Source organism: Tenrec ecaudatus, chromosome 1, assembly GCF_050624435.1.
Source record: "Tenrec ecaudatus isolate mTenEca1 chromosome 1, mTenEca1.hap1, whole genome shotgun sequence".
In the NCBI taxonomy this organism is placed as follows: domain Eukaryota; kingdom Metazoa; phylum Chordata; class Mammalia; order Afrosoricida; family Tenrecidae; genus Tenrec; species Tenrec ecaudatus.
The window spans coordinates 186,982,032-187,005,116 of record NC_134530.1 but is presented as its reverse complement, the minus strand read 5'-3'; the positions used below and the strand labels follow the sequence as shown (position 1 = coordinate 187,005,116).

The window sequence follows — 23,085 nt, the reverse complement described above, 5'->3', positions numbered from 1 at the left end:
AACCACTACACCACCCAGGCGAGTCACATAGATGCGTAAAGGGGACTCAAAAATGTTCCAAACATCACAGGAAGTGACTAAACTAGCACTAGAATTCGTAATTAAAGCCTTTTCTAGGAGACTGTCTCTGAACATCATTTTGACTAGATTCTACCAATGACATATTGTCACAGTGTAATAAAGAATTAAGCTTCATGATCCTTTATGTATATGTGCCTGACAGAATTACATCAATAGACCCAAATGTCTTCATATTAAGGAATCATAGCTTCACTGAGAGTTTTCCTTTTATTTGAAAAAAAATAATTACCCTTGCCTTTCACTTCTTTCATATCTAGTATTTAAGTGAAGTAATAAAGATATTGAAATAATTTAATCACAAAAGGTGCTATTACTACTTAGAGATATTTCTAGCCTTTGAAATATGAGATATTTGCAATGAATAAACCCTAAGAAAATATAGCGATGCTGGCAAACATGCAAACAAGGTTTTAGCCCAGGGCTACAATTTCTCTTTTAACTCTCACCACTTTAACAAAACTAGATACTGAGCTGTAGAGCACAGCAAATACTAGTTTTAGCAATAAGCAAACATAGTAATGTGCTTCAACAGCTTCCAGGGCTGTTGCTCAATGTTGTTCCCTATTGTAGCGGGATTTCCAGAATGAATGGTGACAGGGTTTTACCTACTCTGTTAGCAGAGGCCACCATAGTGACACTACCTCAAATACATATAACTGGATCATACATGTCCCCGAAAGCAGGTTAAGTACTCCAGGTCCTACACTTTCCTAGGCTGGGTGCTCCTCCTGAGCTGTATAAGACATATCACAGTATCACAAACCTGTCAACTTAAAGAAAAGGAAAATAAAAAGTTTCTCCAGATCTCTCAGCCTACCAATAGGCTGAATAATGAAAACAAGATTAAATGAGAGGGAGGGTTAAACAGAGGTCATATTTTTAGTACATCCCAATGATGGTTACAAATAAGGAGACTGTGCTTCATGTTTAGATAAAAACCTATTCACAGAATTATTAGTAAAACTCAAATATTTTGTAATTTTCTAGAAACAAGAAGAGTACTCTCAACAGTAGGATTTATTAAAGTATAAACTCTCTCCTTTTTATTTTTCCTATAGTCTTATATTCTGCCATAAACTTTTTCCTCATAAACATACACATTCAAAGCAAGTGATCCAATAGTCATTTAGATACATGAGTCAGTGATTGCCCTAAACTGTCTGTCCAAAACAAATGAACAGTGTCTCAATTTAACTAATTAGCATTTTTAACACTTGGATAAAAATGTTGCCTGATTGCCTACAGTTCAACTTTAGTAGTAACACCGTATTTGTTTCACAAAGTTCATGAAGTGTTTAAAAATATTTTATTTCATTATTTATTCTATTACCTTATATAAATGAGTCAAAAACAACAGAAGTTTGCTATTAATCAGTACTGTAAGCCTCAAATGTTATACAACTAAGACACTAGCTAATTCAGTCATTCACTTAAAAAATATCTTAAAGCACCGTCTGGTTACAAAGTATTATTGTAGGTACTGGAGATAACAGTAGTAAATATGAAGTCTGCACTCTAATATATGTAAATTAAATGTGCTTACGTAGGTGACAGGGGATCATCAGACAGACTAAAAGGACAAGCCTACTACTGTCAAGTCAATTGCAACGCAAAGTGATACAGTAGAATGCCCACAGGGTTTCCTAGGCTATACTCTGCCACATCTTTCTCCCTCAGAGTTGACCGATGCATTCAAACCCCCTAACTTTCAGTTATCAGACCAGTGCTTAAGTACTGCACTACCATAGAGCGCCATGAAATGTTCCTGGACACTTCAACTTGCTTTTACGTCTTTGGGTATTTCTTACTCCATGCCTCGAAATAAAAAATGAATGTTGAAAGAAAAAAAAAATCCACTGTTAGAGAAAAAAGAAATCCGCTGTTTACTTTTTACATACTCAACTTGAGTATGTTCATTATATTCAGTTTAAGCAACATGTAAGAAAATGAGAGAAAATGCCTCTATATGATTTTTGATGCATTATAAGTTAAACCTCAATATTTATTCTTTTTTATTCCTTTACCTTCTCTCTTTCTGAGACTTTGTTTTGCCAGTGCAGCAGTTTAAACCTACCAGCCTCTTCAAGTGAAACAAAATGAGGCTTTAATCTTGTAAAGATTAAAACTCACTGCCATCCAGTCAATGCTGACTCATAGTGACCCTATAGGGCAGGGTACAACCTTCCCCGGTAGATTCTGAGATTAACTCTTTACAGGGGTAGAAAGTCTTGTTTTTCTCCCTCAGAGCTAGCTGGTAGTTTTGAACTGCTAACCTTGTGTTTAGCAGCCCCACTCATAACTACTCACCACCAGGGCTCCTTATTCTATCGCAAAGGCACTTGAAAATTAAAGCATTATAAGGAGAAATGGTAAAAGAATAAAAAGAATAGAGCCTGGGAATCCCACAGAAGCAGTTCTGCAATGTCCTACAGGATCGCTGTTAAATCTAAATCAGCTCCATGGCAGTGTTTGGTTTTTCTGCTTTTTGTGTCAGAGTTGATCAGCAAGGCTGACACATCAAGACACACAAAGCCAAAAAGAACAAGACATAATCTACAGTAGGCTCACCTATTTTCTAAGAAATGGATAAGTAAATGAAGCTGAGCGAAAGTTTTTTTTGAAGGGGGTGGGGCTGGGGCAAGAATCTGACTCCATTTTTCTCTTTTGGAAGGAAAAAAGCAACATAATGATTCTATATTCAACTCCCAAACCACATTTAATGCTGATAATATGATATAAGTTTTTCTACTTTGCTCAAAATTTTTGCAATTATTTGTGAAATCTAGAATCTAAATATGATGGAATAATGATTCAAGAATTTTTAAGGTATAGTAGCTCCAGAAACAATAATTATCGATAGCAATTATTCCTAGAATATATCTAGTAGCCAATTATATTATGAAAAAAATTTTAAACATACACCGTGGCAAACAGCCTTATTAAAACACAAAACAAATAATATAGAAAGAGCAGTTTATTTGGAAAAATCAAGGGTTTATTGACAAATGATAGAATAAAGTTCCCCCCAGAATGCAATACTGATTATTTCTATGTTAAATTAACATAATACTGCAGATCTTAGGCTTCCTTATTTTTTCTTCAGCTTATATTTAAAGAGAGGGAAAAGTATACAACAGACATCCAGAAGAAGAGACACCAAAGTCTTAATTCTAGTGGGATTTTAAGTAACTTTTATTTTCCTCATTATTTCAGTATTTTACAAATTCTCAAATACCTACTATATATTAACAGTCCCCAAAATACTGCTAAAATACAATGATATTTATTAACATAAATTTCCTGGTTAGTTTTTCCACTATAAAACTTTCTCAATGATGCCCCCAAAATAGCAACTTTAGAAATATATAGAAAAGCATCTTGAATGGTTACGTGCCAAAATTTTAAAAACAATTTGCTCAATCATATTATTCTTTGAAAAGAGCAGATAGTAGCCCCATGCCTAAATACTGTGCCACCAAAGCTCCTTTTTAAATATCGTCAATATCAGTTCCTTCACAGAAAACACTAACACAGGAACTTCTGAATTGATTTCCTAAATAAAGTATTTTGCACGAACACTATCAGTAAATATATGTTTAGAAACAATACTTTTCTTAAGCAAGAATTATGATTTTCCTTCATATCATGGCATATGAAATCCAAAAAGAAACTGGTGCAGTTAAGAATGAAAACCTTCCCAATCACACCCTAGATTTTTATCATTAAATAAGTTTATTATTAAATATCTCTCAAATACTGTTGCCCCCACTTTTAAACCATGCTTCTAATATGTAACACTGAGAATTTGATAATTTATTAATAATATTGACAAATACATAAAACCTAAATCTATTTTGAAGAAAATAGCTAGAAGAAATAAAATCATAAAGAGAGTCAACTAAGCTTTTTAAATAACATTAAAAAGTTTTGCATAATACAGCTATAAAGATGCAACACAGAATAGACGTCTCTGGTTAATTCACTACCCTTTCTGGTATTTTGCTTTGGTAAGTTTATATCTAGTAAATCATTCCCCTGTATAGATACCCCTACCATCAAAATACTGCTGGCTGGTTTCCCCAACACTTTGGGGGACTTTATTCCTTTTAATCCACATAACAGTCAAATGTGTCCTCGGTCTACTGTGGGAACACCTCATCTTTGTTTCACAGGTGCTCATTCAACAGTGCCTTCGCCCTCACTGGCCTTCTCTTCCATGGTGGTTGATGCCTGCTGTTCGCAAGGTTTAGGGTGAAATCAGAGCACTGTCGAGCTAATACCCCCTTCCTTTTGAGAACACAGCTTCCTCCCTATAACTGCCAAATATCTTCTGGTTTCATCAAGGAAAACTGCAAAAAATGAAAAAAAATTAGTGGTAGCACTGCACAGTCATACTAAGCAATAATAATGACGCCTGTCATCTGTCCCCGAGCTACAGTTGCAATGTCCTTGGGTATATCAAGGGGGCTCAAACACTAAAGATGAACGTTATCCCTTCAGCACAGAACAGGGAATGACTGGAAAACGCATAAATGCTGAACAGTAAATATAACTAAAACTCTTCCAATTAATTAAAAGGGAAATTGTTTTTGTGAGGGGTAAAAAAAAAGGCAGACATCAAATCACTTCTGTAAAAAGCATGAGTAAAACATGAACAGTGACTGGAATGCAAGATAAACAACTAACAAGTCCCTTCAGGAAAAAAAATTTAATAAAACGTGGAGACCCCATTTTATTTTTATAATATACAAGCAACAGAAAAATAGTTTTCTGAAAATTACATAGGTCTTCATAGGCAAACAATACTACTCAAAAACCACATTGATCATTCATTCCCTTAGGCTCAATATAAACAAAGAGTGCCCACACTGTTATTATACAGCCAGAACATTTGAGGGATACAAGTGAACACTATTAATAGCATACCTAGACTCCATGATAAGTTACGACTGTTCCAAGAAAGTATTTACTAGTCTAAATAAAGACTATGCTGTTGAGATGTTATGATCATCCAGTAAATGCTAAGCACAATGCCAGGCATAAGCTCTCTATGTTGTTTTTAGGTGCCTTCAGTTCCAACCCTTAGTGACCCTACATACCACAGAACGAAACGCCTCCAAGTCCTTTGCCATTCTCACAACTGTTACTGCTTTTTTTGTTGTTTACACTACCCCTCCATTTTACCAGGCATGCTGTCCTTCTCCAGGGACTGGTCTCTCCTGACAAACGGTCTAAAGCACGCAAGACGAAGCCTCATCATCCTTGCCTCTAAGGAGTGTTCTTGGCTATATTTCTTCCAAGGTAGATCTTTTGGTTCTTTGGGCAGTCTTTTGAATACCCTCGTCAATACGATAGTTCAAATACATCACTTTTTCTTTGGTCTTCCTTATTCAATGTCCAGTTTTCACACATATGAGACTATTATAAATACCATGGCTTAGGTCGGCCATACTTGTACTAAAAGTAACATCTGTTCTTTTCAACATTTTAAAGCGGTCTTGCAAAGCAGATTTAGCCAATGGCAATGCATCGTTTGATGTCTTCACTGCTGCTTCCATGAGCAATGATTGTGGATCCAAGCAAGATGAAATGCTTGATAACTTCAATCTTCTGTTTTTCATGATGTTATCTATTGGTTCAATTGTGAGGATTTTTGTTTCCTTTACAACTGAGTTGTAATCCATACAGAGAGCTACAAACCTTGATTTTCAGCAGCAAGTGCCTCAAGTCCTCCTCATTTTCAGCAATTAAGGTTGTGTTATCTGCAAATCACAGGTTGTTAATAAGCCTTCCTCTAATCTTGATGCTGCATTTTTTTCATATAATTTCTCTGATTATTTGCTCAACAACCAGATTGAATGAATATGGTACAAGAATACAACCCTGACACACCTTTCTCAATTTTAAACCATGTATTCTCTTAATGTTTGCAAACTTGCCTCTTGATCCATGCACAAACTTTACATGAGCACTAGTAAATGTTCTGGAATTCCCATTCTTCTCAAGGTTAGTCATAGTTGGGTTTTTTTAAGCCACACAGTCAAATACCTTGGTATAGTCAAGGAAACACAGGTAGATATCTTTCTAATATTCTCGACTTTTGGTCAAAATTCATCTGATATCAGTATTAATATATCTTGTTCTATCCAAATCCTCTTCCGAATCCAGTCTGAACCTCCAGCAACTCCCTGTGAATGTACTGCTGTAACCATTGTTGGATGATCTCCTGCCAAATTTTACTTGCATGTGTTATCAATTATATTATTCTACAACTTGCGCACTCAGGTGGGTCACCTTTCTTTGGAATGGGTAGAAATATGAATGCTGACTAGTTCTTTTGGGCACAGTGACTGTGTATCCATTCCATCTTCATTCAATATTTTGCCCACATAATCTTTCACAATTGCAACTTGAGGCTTTAATTTTTTTCTTTAGTTCTCTCAGTTTAAGATATGCTGAGCATATTCCTTCTTTTTGGTTTTCTAACTCTTAGTTTCTGCATATTTCATTTTAACATTTTACTTTGTCTTGTTGAGCTGCCACTTGAAATTTTCTGTTCAGGTCTTTGACTCATCATTACTTCCATTTGTCTTAGCTACTTTGATCAAGAGCAAGTTTTAGAGTTTCTTCTGACATCCTCTTGGATCTTTTCATTTTTTCTTGTCTTTTTAATGACCTTTTAATTTCTTCATAGATGATGTTCTTAATGTCATCCACCACTCATCAAGACTTCTGTCCTAAGTGTTTAATGCATCAAATCTGTTCTTGAGATGTTATAAAATATTACAGTCTTGGAAACACTATGGTGCCACTCTACTTGTCCTATAAAGGCTTATGAGTTAGAATTGACTTAATGTCAACAGATTTGGTTCAAAGGGTGATACAAATAATTTTCACTATTAATGTAAAGGTTGGAAGCTCTAACCCACACAAAGGTAACACTAAAGAAAGGCCTGTAATCTGCTTCCATAAAGAGTACCCCCAAGGAAACTCGATGGGCCATTCTACACTGTAACACATGGGGGCACCAAGAGTCAGGATCAACTCAAATTAAAGGCTTGTTAACATTCTTCATTTAAATCCCTGGGGGCACAATTAGGCACCTGAATATTAATTAAAACATTGACAGTGTGAACTATCCAGAGCCACCTTAGAAGAAAGGCCTGGGACCTCCTTCAAAAAGATCACAGCCGTAAACAGCCTAAGGAGTGCCGTTCTGCTCTGGAACACGGGGTCACCAAAAGCCAGCACCAACTCAGAACCAATGGATTTTCTTTGGCTTGGGATTGTGCTTCATTTAAAAATAATCTGTCTATAAAATTTAATGATAATTATCATGTGTTTTTTCTTTGAAAAACAAATTTTACCAGTTGTTTTACAATGTCACAGAAAAATGTATTCTAAAAATATATAAATAATATGTTGATATCATTTTCTCATAATCAGCAATAGATAAGATACACTCTCCAGAAATATAATTAATGGTATTTGAGACTATATTTTAAATGGTTGTACCAGGAATTTGCCATGGTCTTTCCCAGTGCTTACTCACTGTTAAACCTCTGAAAAGAAGACAAACATTAAACCCACCATAACCAAGAAATCCAAAAAGAGAAGGTTTCGTACCGTCACAGTTACAGAAACTGCTTGCAGTCAGGTCCCAGCCAATTTGCTTCTGCAGCAGTGCTTCTGCCTCTTCAAGCAGCAAGTTCCCCAGTGCTTCAAAGTTCATTTCCTTGCTGTTGAGCACCAGTGATCCAAAGACTGCACAGGTGTCTTAAATGACAGCTGCCAACACGAAATGCCAGTGCTCTACCATAAACTTCCCCACCTTTGCAGTGAAGTTTGTAGAAATAGCACCCCAATTCATTCATACCATACACACACATATTCTTGCAGTATCTTTATATTCACTGCTTACAACGACTATGCACACTAGCATACTTATGCTCATTCACTTCCTACCACTCATATCTTTTTGACCAAGCACTCAGCTAAGACACGTGTGTGTATGAAATATATACATACATGAAAAATATTAAGACCTATTTAAACAAACAAAAAAAATCAAACTTGAATTTCATCCTCAATACAGGATACAAGCATGAGTTCCAGCAACCACAAAAAAAATTATATGATTATAAACTAAAATGTTTGTATTTTGAGTACATATTCATGTTGGTACAAATCAAATGGTATACCAAGGCTTACGAATTGGCATACCCCTTACAGTTAATATCAAACACTCAGAAATCTACAATCCCATGAATTTTCATTCTGTGGTCAGAAATAAACATAGTAAACAGTGCAGGGAATAACTGCAGTTTCCGGCATTTTCTGATGACAATTTATATTTCCAAAATCAAACAAATCTAACAGTTCACCTATTTAAACTCAGTTAGAAACTCCTTTGAAATGATTGCAAGCACTGAAGTTCTAGAAGTGTAAACATTACTTCCTGTTTGGGGAGAATTTAATAGGTATAGAAAACAAAAGTTATTTCCCCACATTTTTCACATCATTTGACTATGAAACACCTCCATTCTGAACATACACCAACAATTAATCATTGCTAAGAACTTACTAGCGTCTCCAAAAGACTACTTCTGATACTCCAGCTATACACTACACTTGTAGACCTATAGTTTTTATTAGGCTAGTACTCAAGAAAAACCAGCCTATAAGGCACATAATAAATGGTAAAGTGGTGAAAACCACAAAGATCTACAAAAAAATCTTAGTGGAGTATCTTAGTGAAAGTACCATGCACCAATGAAGCTTCGATGCAGGAAATTATTTAATATGGCTGAATTTCTAGACATTATCTTTGTAACTCTCATCAATCAACAAAAAATAGGACTATGCAGATCAGGTTTATTTGATATTTTCTGATGAATCTGAGTAAAAGAAGGTGAGGGAAGATGCTAATAGGAATATATATAATCATTCTCAATTGTGAGTAACTGTTTATGGCATTCATTTTGATTTTAAAATCTTGGAACTCTATCATAAGGATTGATCAATTTTGCCAGCCGATTGGGTATAAAATGTGCCATCTCAGAAGCAAGAAAAAGGAATCTCACTACCATACAAAAATGAGTACCAGGAGTGGAGTATATCCTTTGGACCCTGGAATTCCTATGCACTGAACTTCCTACTTCCAGGAGACAGAAAGCTGTGACACCACGGGAATGGTAAAGAACCTGCAGCAGGAGAGCCATAGCCTGAGAAAGAACAGTGGTCTTCCCAATCCACAAGTAAAATTGAAAGCCTTCAGAATGGGGGTTCACTGGCAGAATGGGATACCATTAAACATTTACCGTATATACTTGAGTATAAGCCAAGTTTTTTCAGCACATTTTTAATGCAGTTTTGTGGTAAAATTAGGTACCACGGCTGATATTTGGGTTGACTTATGTTCAAATATATACAGTAATTGGGGGAACTAGGTTTGCCAGCTTAGGGGCTAAAGTCACGCTCCTCCAGGCTGAAGCTTATAGTGACATGGGGTACATCCCAAGCATTTAGTAGCAGAGCTAAAAAACCTTCTAACATTTCCGAAGAGGGAAAGGGTCAAGAGGCCTCATAGCAGAGAACAAGAAAAAAGTATGTCTGCGGACATAGCTGAGAAACACCTGTCCCAACCAAAAAAAAAAAAAAAATGTACCCTGAGCATTTGTGACCCTGAATTTTAACCTATTAACATCCCTGATAAACCTCATAATCATGAATGTGGCCTATGAGTTCTGTGTAGTCATGGCAACAAAAAGACATAGAAAGTGCTGCAGAAGGGAGAACTGGTGTGTGAACTGGCAAAAAGGTTGGAGAATAACGGCAGGCTGACCCCTGCCTCACAAAAATCAGTTACAAACTGATGCTGATGCTATTTCTCCTCCCTCCCAACTTGAAATCAGAAGTCAGACATTGCCCCTATGGCCTTTATACAGAGGCCAAAGAGAGAGCTAGGCACTGTTGGAGTCACTGCTTTAAATCACACAGACTCATCTACTTGAACAAGATAATAACGCAGATGGCAAAAAGCCTCCTTTCTGAACCTTAGCCATTACTATCAGGGAGGGATGGGAAGACAGCTCATCAAGTAGCATTTTTCTATTATACTTGCTAATATATGAGAGTGCCCCACCCATGATATCATTTCAGTGCATAGATATATTAGACTGTTTTCCATATTCCATTCTATGTTATTACAAATAATAACTCTCTCTTTGGAAATATATCCCAAATGTATGTAATGTGGTTTGTAATCATATATACTAATTCATAAGAATGAAATTAGGGTTGAAAATTCATTCTAACATCTCTATATACTGTAATACAATGTATTACTTACTGCCTCTTTAATTTCACAGGAGAAAACATGTATCTGAAATTCTTCTGAACCATGGGAACTTTCTGTAAATGCAAAGCAATTACTCTCCGTTGTCCCATCATGACCACGTGCACAGAATAACACCTTATAGATCGGAAAAGATGCAATCTCCAAATTGCTGGACTGGTCTATAATTCTACAGAACAGTGATAAAAGAATAAAGTAATATATTAGTCATCAAAGAAAAAAGGCAAACAGTTTTACTATGTCAGTATATGTCTAGTAAACATAACTACCTTAAAATAACAAAAATAAACTGGGATAAATAATGCAGGAAAATAAGGCACTTCATATCCTTGCAAATAAATAAATGTACACAGGCATACTTTATTTTTTAATTATTTTTTTTATCTAAGCCTCAAACCATTGTCCAATTAGAAACTCTTTGCTCTAGAAAAGGTCAGGGTAGTTCCAAAGATGGCTCAGTGGTAGAACCTAACTGAAAACAATATGTAAGCTCCCAGAGCAAAAACTTTTCTGACTTCCCTTACACAAATTCCAAGACTTATATTGACCTTAAAAAACTAGGCGGATCTGGCAAGATGACAACCGAGTACCACACACCAGAGGGACTGGAAATCAACACAAGAGAGCCATTGAGAGGGAAACTCCACTCTTCAAGGTCACAGGAGGAGCATCTTAAAGATTAGTAGACTCAGATCCTCTAGGATTTGAAGAGCTGGGGGGTTTTGGCTTACCACTGCAGAGGTCGGCAGGGACTGAGCTTTAGCCCTGCAACAGTGACACCCAGTAACGGGCTATCTTGAACAGCCCAAGGGCTTTATTTCAACACTGTCACAGCTGCTGCCACCGCAGGGCAGTGTTTAAACACCTCCACCCCCATGGTCAGTTGGTTGAGGCTCATCTCTTTCAGTTTTTTCTCTCTTTTCTCTTTCCCACCAGAGTGGCAACTGGCTGTTTTTATCTGTTTGGTTTTTTTTTTAAATCATTTTATTAGAAGCTTTCACAGCTCTTATAACATTTCATACATCAATTGTATCCAGCATATTTGTACCTATATTGCCATCATCATTTCTAAAACAATTTCTTTCTACTTGAGCCCTTGATATCAGCTCTTTTTGCCCCTCCCTCCCAGACCTTCCCACCCTCGTGACTCCTTGATCAATTATATATTGTTATTATTATCTTGTATCTTACACTGTCCATTGTGGGGGAGCTACTATATATCCAACCTGCTGATGGGTTCTACCTTTCTAACCCTTCCCCCTCCCCAACTATTCCCTTGCCCTCTTAATGTCGCTACTACCACCACTGTTCCAGAGGTTTTTATCTGTCTTGAATTCCATGTGTTGAGAGCTCTTATCTGTACCAATTGGGTCATGGTAGTTGGGGAGTGGAAGCATTCAGGAACTAGAGGAATAATATGTGTTTCGTTGGTGCTATACTGCACCATAGTTGAATCATCCCCTCCCTATAAACCTTCTATAGGGGGAAATCCAATTGTCTACAGATAGGCTTTGGGTCTCCACTCCAAACCCCACCCCACTTTCACATCAGTATAGTTGTTTATTTGGGATCTTTTGATACCTGATCCTACTGACACCTCATGATCACACAGGCTGGTGTGCTTCTTCTATGTGGGCTTGTTTTCTTCCCTGCTAGATGGCTGCTTGTTTAACTTCAAGTTGTAAGACCCCAAATGCTGTATCTTTTGTTGCTGTATACCATCCGCTCTCTTCACCACATTTGTTTATGCACCCAGTATGTCTTCAGCAATTGTGTCAAAAAGGTGAGTATCAAAGAGTGCCAGGTTATTTGATCAAAGTGTTCTTGTCCTAAGGGAGGCCTTGAGTAGAGGCCTAAAGTACATCTGCTATCTTAATACTTAACATATAAATATATGTACATTGGCCTCTATCCCTTTCATTATAAGTTAATATAGTTTTTATATATATACAGAGAGAGTGAGAGAGATCCCTCTATAAAGAGCTTTAACTTACAATTTCTTTCCTCTATTTGCTTTCACCTTCCTCCAAGTCCACTATCATACTCACCCTCCATTCGGCTCTCAGTAATTCCTCTCGGATACATTGCACTTGATCAAACCCCACCAGGCATTATCGGCCCTCCTCACCATCAATTTTAGATTTCTTGTTGTTCCCTTATCCCTGAGTTTGTTGGTGTCCCACACCCATTCCCTACTCCCTCCTCTCCCATATCACCCAGGAACCACCAGTCCCATTGTTTTCTCATCAGAATTGTTCATCCTGCCTATTTTATATAGACAGACATTGGGTGAAACAAAAACAAAACAAGAAAAAAAAATGGGCAATTCCAGAACTGTCTGCTAACCATTATATGTTTTCTGAACAAGTCTGATGAGGTGCTAAGCTGTGCCCCCTGGGTCAGAAGTTATTTTCAGGATTCCTCAGGGAGTTGGTTATTTTGCTCTCCTTGCTACCCGATTGCACTTCCTTTGTGTTTCACCACCACAATTTCCCATATAATCATTCATTGCTGTGCCATCCTTGCAGCCTGCAACCATCCAACCAGAGTCCCCTGAGATGGCCATCCAACTGACCCTCCAAATAACAGAATACTACTGGTTGGCTATGGAAAGAGTGAAACCACGTTGGGTTAAAGTGGTAGTCCGACACCACCACCCCAGTGCAGTTAACTGCGGGCAGCCCACAGAATAATTCCTACAAGTCTCCCAAAGACAGAGGCCAGTGCTCTACATCTCTCTAGAAAATGGCACCAAGCTCCTCTAAAACAACATGTAGACAGCAACCAAGCCCAACAAACTCAATGAAAAAAAAAAAAGGACAAAAAAAAGGAAATGTCAGAAAAGTCCTGAAATTAATGATGTGCATATAAGAAGCAGACATTTATCTACCGCAGAAAGAATCTTCAGAACGCTGCTTGGAGTCCCCTGAAAACATGAGGGAAGCAATACAGAAAAAGATGAAATAACAGAGGAGATAAAGGCCACACATCAAAGGGAAATACCAGAATTAATGGATGTGGTAACAAAAGCAAATAACGTTAACAGACATCACTAACAGACTAGAAGTGGAGAACCACACCAGTGACCTCAAGGACAAGCAGGCAATGGGAAAGACAGTCGAACAAGTTAATCAAAGAAGCTGAAGATAACCTGAGAACAATGTTTGATGCCATGTAGCAAACTTACAGTTATGAAGTAGCAACGAAAATAATTTTATGGTTGGGGCATCACCACAAAAGGAACTGTATTAAAACGTTATGGCATTAAGAAGGTTGAGAAGCACTGGCATAACAAGAGATAAGGAGGGGCACTGTATAAGAATGGACTCAAGGGAACAGGAGACAAAGGACAAGTGAGAATGCTAAATATATACACACCTAACAGGAGAGCTGCAAAATTCCTCAAGCAAATGCTCCAATATGAAAAAAGAAATAACAGGCTCAACAATCATATTAAGTGACTTTAATACACTGCTCTCTGAGAAAGATAGTCACGGGGAAAGAAGCTTAACAAGAAAGCCAAGAACTAAACTCTACAATTAGACAAGCTGACCTAATAAGACATTTTTAGAGCTGTTCACTCAAATGCCAAGAAAAATCATTATTTTCAATTGCTCATGGCACATACTTGAAAACAGATCACATGCTGAGGCACAAGTTGAACGTGAGTAAATTCAAGCAAATAAAGATCACTCTAACTTCTTTCTTAGACCACTACACAATAATGCTAGAAATCAGCAGAAGAATGGTTTAGAAAACGAGGGCAAATAATTGTAGGATGAATAACTCCCTGCTGCAAAATGAGTGGGTACTGGTTCAGAACAGAGACAAAATTAAGAAGTTTTTAGAAAGCAACAAGAACACAAATACAAAGTACAAAAACCTTTGGGACACAGCAAAAGTACTTATCAGAGCAAGCTTGATAGCATTAAATGCACATATGAAAAAGGAAGAGACTAATGGTTGCCACTTTGACACAAAGCCTCCAGCAATAAGAGCAGAGTCAACAGAATAATCCTACTAATAGCTAAAGAAAAGAAATAACAAAAATCAAGGCAGAGATAAATGAGTGAGAAAACAATGCAAAAAAAATCAATGCAAAAAGCTGGTTCTTTGGAAGGATTAACAGAATCGATAGACCGCTGGCAAACCTAACCAAAGGAAGTAACAAACATCAATAGGATGAGGAATAAAATAAAGAAAATTACAATAGACCCTAATGAAATCTAGAGCTTAATTATACAGTACTATAAAGGCCTGTACTTCACAGCACCAAAGAAACACACATCATTCCTCTAGCACCTGAATGCTTCGTCCTTCCCCCCTTCCTTACCCACTACCATGACCCAGTTCTATCTTACAAATCCAGCTAGACAAGAGTGCACACATTGGTACAGATAAGAGCTCTCAAGACAAAGAATTCAGAACCAAAAAAAAAACCCAGGAACAGTGGTGGGAGTACCGATATCATGAGGGTAGGGAGATGGCAGGGGCGGAGGAAAGGGGGAAAAGGGGGAACTCATCACAAGGTTGGATATTTAGCAACCCCCCCCCCCCCAGGGGGACAAATAACAGAAATGTGGGTGAAGGGAGACAACAGAGAGTGTAAACAAAAAATAACCATAATAATATATAAATGATCAAGGATTCATGAATGTCAAGGGTGGGTGAGGGAGGGGGTAAGAAGGAACTGATACCAAGGGCTCAAGTAGAAAGAAATTCTTTTGGAAAAGTTGCCAGCAACATATGTACTAGTCCTTAATACTATTGAATGATGAGTTGTTACAAGATTTTTAAGAACCCCCTAATAAAATGATTTTTTTTTTAAGTCTCAAGGCACTATTAGAATTTAAAACTGAGAAACTAGGAGGCAGGAGTCTGAGTGGTGGACGTGATCAGGGTAGTACAAATTATGGGGAGAGCCAGTTACACCGTGGTCACCAGAATAACTAAAAGCTATACTGAGGCCGCGGCAGGCACAACAGCTGACCGCGCTGCTCCATTTGGATATCAGTGAACACAAGTGTGCACCAAATTTAAATTGGCAAACTTTCTATGGCCTGTCCCAGGTGCATCTTATTTAAAATTTTCCCCCTGTAAATCACTTTCCCATTTACTTTTTCCAAAGCTAGTTGTGTTAGCAGTGTGGAGTATATTAGAGGCTGAGTAGCATTGTGGGCCAAATTTAATACCAGGTTCCCCAGAACCCAAAGGGTGGGTGTACGTCGTGCTACCTGTAGCCTGGGCCTGCAGGCCCTTGTGGTAAGAGTAAACTTGTATCTTAGGAAACCAGTGCTACATTTTTCACCGTTTAATGTTATATTATTTCTATCATACATTTCCTGTAACAAAAGTGTTAATTTTACTGTACTTTTTGGAACCTTTTGTGAAGCTAATGTATTATAAGGTATTTTACATGTGTAAAAATTTGCCATGACCTGGATATTGAAGCTATCTAAGCTTTTGAAATAAAAATTTATCCCTCCCCCCCAGAAAAAGGAAAGAAATATCAGCCATCAGAGATGGAGAAGCAATACCATATATACTTGTGTATAAGCTGAGTTTTTCAGCACATTTTTAATGCACTTTTTGTGGTAAAATTAGGTGCCTTGGCTGATACTCGGGTTGGCTTACACTCGCGTATATACAGAAAGTATATTAAGTCTTGGTGAAGGTATGTTTGGCATATTCAAACCAAATAAAACCCAAAAATAAACTCATTTCCATTGAGTTAATGCCAACTCATAGTAACCCTATTGAACAGGGTAAAACTGCCCTTGAGAATTTCTGAAACTATAAATATTTACAGGATTAAGAGGCCTGTCTTTCTCCTACAGAGTGGCTCATGGTTTTGAACTAAGGACCTTGCAGTCAACAGCGCAACAAGTAACCACTACACCATTGCCAATTCCAAACAGATAATGTTAAAAGACCCTTTGAGGAGATATCAAAAACAATATATTTATTAATACTTTCCTGAAAAATTAAATTTACTAAATTTTCACCCAAATTTTATAAATTTATATTGCTCTCAGTTTGGTTCTGAGTAAGCTTTCCCAACGTTTAATAGTCTAGAATTGGAACACATTAGACCTAGTTTCTTAAATCTATTCCATTTATTTGCTCCTATTTACTGGAATCCTACTATGCAACAGATACTACTTTACACTCTAGGGCTACAGAAGTGACAAACCTACTTCTGTAAGGAGCCCGGGTGCTGTGGAATAAATATCAGCTGCTAACCACATGTTGATGGTGGGCAAAACCGTCAGTCCCTCAGCAACCCTCCATAGGGGCACTAGGACTCAGGATTGACTCAATTAACAATGGGTACCTATGGCGTCTGTGTGTGGAAGGGGGGTGGGAAGTCAAGTCAGAGAAGTAGTGTATCAATAGCCACATCTAGTAAAATTGTGTAGACCATAATAAATATAACAAGGCCAAGTGCAGGAGGATAACATGATCTGATTGACATTCAAAGAAATTCAAAGTTATGATAATAATAAATAGTATTCTGAATTAAGCATAAGTAAAAAATTTATCTTGCTTCTTTCTAGTCTTATGTATAAGTTTATATTATAAGACTCACTATAATTTTCTGAACCCTTGTTACATGATAAACTGAAGGCATGTTTTCACTTGCTTTCAAAATAGAGATAAACATACTAATTTTAAGAGTATGGTAAGATTATTCTGAATCTCTACCTTACTAGATAGTGTGAAGACAGTCAATGCCTTTGTTACCTTCCAGATATGGTCCACAGAAAGACAAAAACCACATCTCCATATATGAAGTAGAAGTAGAGAGAATTCCTAGAACCATTAAGGAAGAAGAGCCACTAGCAGAGTACACTGGATACTTCTAATCGAGGCTGAGACCAGAACCTAAGGCCAGGAGACCATTAGCTGGAATAGAGGAGCAGCAGAAAGACTGTGAGACTATGAAGCAGAGCAGCAGTTGGGGTTCCAGGACTATTAAGGCAGAGTCAAGGGACCACATGGAAGAGAGGGTGAGAATTACAGAGAGACTTGGCTGCTGGCTAAGGAGAAGTATTGACGTGAAACAATGACTATGTCCTTAATGTTTTCTGATCCTGACTTGTGTTAGCCTGCTAACTTCCCTAATATTCCCATGATCATGAAAAAAAGAGAGAGAAACAAGAATTTTACTATTTCATCTCTAAGTATGATTTTGTAAATGTTCCTTGCAAATAAATAGTACAATCTAAGCTTGCACATGATTTTTACAGAGTATAACTAAATTCATAGTAGGTTCTATACCTCATTAATTATGTAATATCCTCATCACTCACAAAAAATTTAATACATGTCTACAAGAAAAAAATCAGAACTTACCTCACAGAACCCTCTGGAACATTTGGCACATACAGAGTAACAGGAAAGGGATACTGATTGGAAGATTTCATCATTGCCATCGCCCGTAAAGCCTCCACTTCATTACGTGGGGAAGAAACCTTCATACAGCCTAAGTAAGTCAGTTTGTTAAACAAAACACTATCTTCTTCAGTTAGTCCACTTGGAGAAGATGGTCTGGGTGTACAGATTTCTGAAGAGTAAAAAAAAAAATCCAAGACCTTTAAAAGTCAATGTAAAATTCCACAGTGCAATTACTTCTCATTTATTACAAAAGAAATAAAAATTTTCAAACAAAATATAGTGGAATAGAGGATTTAAATGTGTTTCAAATGACAATGTTCCATAAGAATCCAGGAATTCTGCCAAGGTGCTTCAAAGAATATGATGGGTTTATATCTTGTTCCATGTCCATTTCTAGCATATATGGTGAATTATTGAGCCTGAATCTAATATTTTATTTTATTTTGTTTGTCGGGATGGAGTTTTCAAGTTTTCCAACACTTCTACTGGTGATTATGGTGATAAACAATGGGGGGGGGGCAATAAGTAACCTAATATTTTAATAGCCAGGTATTTTTTAAAATACTTTATATAGATATTGTCGTTTGATGTTCCCAAAACTCCTAAAGATAGATTCTACTTTTACCTTTATTTTACAGATTTTTTAAAAACTGAGCTTTAGACAGGTTGAGAAGCTCGTCCAATCAAGGTTACAAAGTTAGAGAGGTAGTGTAACAGGGTTCAAGTACACAAGTTACCCAAGTTCCAGATATGCCTTCATCTCTATGGTATGTCTAAAATGAATGAATTATTAGTCAAGTGTCACTTTTATTCTGTTGTTATAGAGTACCAGCTCTGCGAGGAAGGGGACTATCCCAGCCTCTTTTTATTCCTAGCACTTATCACAGTACCTCGCATTGTTGCCACGACAGAGAAGTGCTGGGTCACGAAGTAAAAGGTTGGCAATTTGAGCCCATCCAGGAGGTCAGTGAGAGAAAGACCTGGCGGTCTACTCTCATAGAGATTACTGCCTTACCGCTTGGAAAACACTGTGAGTAGTTCTGCTTTGTCATAGAGTCAGAATCGACTCAATGGCACATAACAATCAAAGAATAGCTACTCAATATCTAGCAAATGAAAAATTAATCATTGAAAATTTGTTCCTTTTAATGGCTAGTGGTCTTTTCACCAACCTACTTTACCTCATCCTAGCTACCACCTAGACCTTATCCCAGCCACAACTAAATGTATCATAACTGCAGTTTTAGCATAGACAAAACTTCATGGTACCTATCCCATTATGAATAGCAGATAGTGAGTTGAGCAGAAAAAATAATAAAAATATTTTTAACAAAGACTTCTCAATATGGCAAAACAACACTTCAAAATAAGAGATTTAACTCCACCTAAACAACTATAAATTCAGTCCTACTAAAGTCACATTTTTTAAGTTATCTGGCCCTTTTCTCTGCAAAAAGATAGAAAAAGTAACAAAGACTATGAAAGATAAGCCCCATATTTGTATCCAGATAGTATCTTAGCACATAGCAGACAACCACAAAAGAATTGGAGCTGAACCCACATTGCTGCTGGTGCCAGCGGGTCGACTGCCTCTGAGCAACCCTCTGTGCAGCAGAAGGGAACACCTCCCAGACATGAGTAGAAGATCACAAAAATGGCAGATCCAGCAAGACATATGCTATCATACCACTTAAGCAAAAGTTCTCATCTATCCATTGTTATAACTGGCAAATGATATATACTTAATTTTCAGTTTAGACCACTTTATCGAGATAATTTCCAAATAGTTGCTTGCCACTGAAGTTTATCAAATATGTTAATCACAATTTTGTTAATCAAAACTATGTTCATTACAATTATGAAAAGGCAACTAAAATCTCTTATTGAAAATGAAAGCTCAAAACGTATAATTAGAAAAGGATACCAAAAGCTTACTTATATAGCTAGAACATTAGGAAAATTAGAGTAACAAAAAGTATTCACATCAGAGAGAGGGAAGTAAAATGGTTCCTTTTTGCAGAAAACCCACAGGAAAAGTATTACAAGTAATAAATGAATTTAGTAAAGTGGCAGGGTAAAAGGTCAATACACAAACATCAGTCAGGTTTCTGTTCATCAGAAATGAGTAAGCAGCAAAGAAAACTGAGGAAACAGCATTCACAATAACATCTAAAATAATAAAGTACCTAAGGAAAGACTGAACCAGAATTGTAAAGGCTTATACACTGAAAACTACAAAACACAGCTAAAAGAAATTAAAAACCTAAATAAATGAAAGGAGAATCCATGTTTGTAGAATAGAAGGCTTATAAGAGTCCAGAAATAAATCTATTATATCTATAAGCAAATTATTTGCTATATTCATTCAATGAGAGAGTCTATAATAAATGGGGATCAGAAAATTGGCTTTACATATACAGAAGAATGAATCATGATCCATGTCTCACACCATAAATTCAAAAAGGATTAAGAATTTAAAGGAAAACTATAAAAACCTTAAAAAGAAATAGAAGTGTGACTGCAAGCCTTAGTTTTTAACAATAAATTATCAAATCTGATTACAAACGCTCAATCAGCAAAGGACAAACTAGGTCACTAGAGCCTCATAAAAATTCAATAATTTTGAGAAAAATTCCAACAAGGGTATGGAGAGACTAGAACTTTCATACAAAGGTAGAGTGACTATAAAATGGTACAACTACTCTAGAAAACCACCACTTGTCCACCAGTTGGTCATACTGTGGTGGCTGTGTGTTTCTGTGATACGCGAATGCATATTTCCAGTACTAGCAGGGCCACCCAACAGGTCTCAGTGGAGCTTCCAGACTAAGGCCAAACAACGAAGAAAGACTTAAGTCCTCACTTCGGAGGAAGTAGCCCTTGAAAACTGCTCATGTATAAGTTCAAGTTAAAGCTGAAGAAAATTGGAACAAATCCACATGAGCCAAACTATGACCTTGAGTCTATCCCACCTGAATTCTGACAACTTCACTGAGTCTTTAAATTTAATAGTTTGTGATTTACTATTTTGTAAATTGTGATAATTTTTTTTCTCTTTTTCAAATTTTGTCAGGTTTCATTGGCTGGATTCACCAATATGGTATGAAGGACAGTTAGCATGTCCTAATTTTTCTTGATTTTAATGGTAATACAGCTGAAATTTTAGGACAAAATGAATCATGGATTTTGAAAGATACTATTACTCTAATTGTTTCCTTCTACTAATCTAATTAACTAAGTTTTCAGTTTGCTAAGAATGTTATGTGTACACATATATGCATGTGACTATAAATAGATGTTGATTTTTATCTAATGCTTATTTTGTATATTTTATACAATACATATTTTTCTCTTTTTACCTCTTCCTATAGCAAATCATACTGACAAGAGTTTCCTAATGCTGAAACGTTCTCGCCTTGCTAGGTATTATGATTACATTAGCTACACATATTATATCATGAACCCAAGGGTAGCAAATCATACAATGTGGCTATATTTACTCTAAGTAAGGTTCAAAAATGGATTCTCAGGACCCTGAGCCAAGACAAAAGAACATCCCCTTGACACAGTAACTTATTAAGAGGTATGACTGTGGTATAGGTCTAGGCCTATCAGTTCACGTCAGTTTTCAGACCACTATGAAATAGTTCAGTCAGTCCACATAGAGTAAAACTCAGAACTTTAGTTCAAAGAGCAGTAGCGCCTCACTCATTGCCACCAGGCATAAATAAATCACCATGCCTGCCCTACCAGTTTTCTGCTGATAACTATCTCATAATTGTGAGGGGAATCAAGTAAAGACATAGCTGACATGGAAAAGACTGGAGTTGAGTAACTTATAAAGGAATATAACTAGAACCCAGATTGAGCCACATATCTAATATTAAACTAGCAAAAGTTGGAGTTAGGCTAGGTCGGTTTGTTTTTCTTGAATCCAAAAGAATCTTTACTTATAAGCTGGTATTCCTGGTGCAAATCTGACTCATTTAGAAATGTATTATTAAAACACTGATGGCATCGCCATTCCATTTTATTTGAATTTTTAGCAATTATAAATTAAAATAAGTGTGATAAAACAATAAAAAGTCACATTGCATTAAAATCATATCCATTTTACTATTCTCTGCTACCCAAAAGTTTTAATTAGCATTTAATTGATTAAGTATTTCCTGGAGACCTATATGTACCAAGTACTGGGCTAAAATGGACCCAGATACAGTTTCTGCTCTCAAAGAACATTTAAGTGGAAAAACTGGCAGGAATAAAAGAAGGAAGTTAGAAACTCCCAACCAAACTGGAAAGCTGGCCAAGCTTAGAAAACAAAGCAAAAGGGATTTTCAAATGTTGATCTGAAAAAGCTTATTATCACTTTACCCCATTTCACCAGTGGTTTCTAAAAGCTCAATACAATACCTGTATTAGATGGATCCAAAATTAACTGAAGAGATGGCTTATTTGTTTGAATGGCTGAAATATCTCCAAATGAATGGTCCGAAATCTCACTGGAATTCTGAGAACTAACAAGAAGATTGTTTTGTCCTTTTTCAGAATCTCTCAAAATCTCTTCCATAGCTTTCTCCAACTGCTCATCGCCATTAGAAGCTATCTATAGATATAACAAGACATTTCTGTTTCAATTCCATGGTTCTAGAGCTTAATTTTAATACAATATTTATTTTCTGTAAGAATTTTTTTAAACTTAATATTGAAAACTAGAAGTAGCTACTAAATACTACAAATGTACACAGATGCATTTGGATTCACAAAAGTATAATAATTAAGGTGCCTGGTGCAGTGGTTAAATGCTTGGCTGCTGACAAAAAGTTCAGCAGTTCAAACCCACCGGCTGCTCCATGAGAGAGCTATGTGGCAGTCTACCTCTCTAAAGATTTAAAGCCTTGCTCAAATAGAAAGCAAATGTTTTGAGAATGGTGATGGCAACAAATGTACAAATGTGCTTGACACAATAGATGTACATATGGATTGTGATAAAGGTTATACGAGCCCCCAATAAAATGGTTTTTTTTGTTGTTGTTTTTTTTAAGACTTACAGGCTTGGAAGCCCTATGGTTTCTAGTATGCCCTGCAATACTAGAATGCAACTTAAAACAGACTCAGCTGCAGTGGGGATAATACTTTAAAATCACAAATTAAAAATTGAAAAAATTAGAAGAGGATTATTAAATTCAACTCTAATAGTTTCCAACTACATTTCAACTGAGATTTTATATACAAAAAATTCTTTTGAT

The 23,085-nt window shown here is 36.6% G+C and overlaps 1 protein-coding gene across 8 annotated transcripts in view; it reads right to left on the bottom strand.

Moving 5' to 3' along the window:
* RABGAP1L (RAB GTPase activating protein 1 like) overlaps positions 1 to 23,085 on the bottom strand; it is an 828,618-nt gene that overhangs the window by 717,937 nt on the left and 87,596 nt on the right. For all 8 annotated transcript variants that reach the window (XM_075527714.1, XM_075527698.1, XM_075527727.1 and 5 more), the window contains 3 exons: positions 22,250 to 22,442; positions 17,795 to 18,005; positions 10,433 to 10,607 (listed from right to left, as the gene is read on the bottom strand). In XM_075527714.1, coding sequence (XP_075383829.1) covers positions 10,433 to 10,607; positions 17,795 to 18,005; positions 22,250 to 22,442 — 579 coding nt within the window. The remainder of the gene's footprint in view (positions 1 to 10,432; positions 10,608 to 17,794; positions 18,006 to 22,249; positions 22,443 to 23,085) is intronic.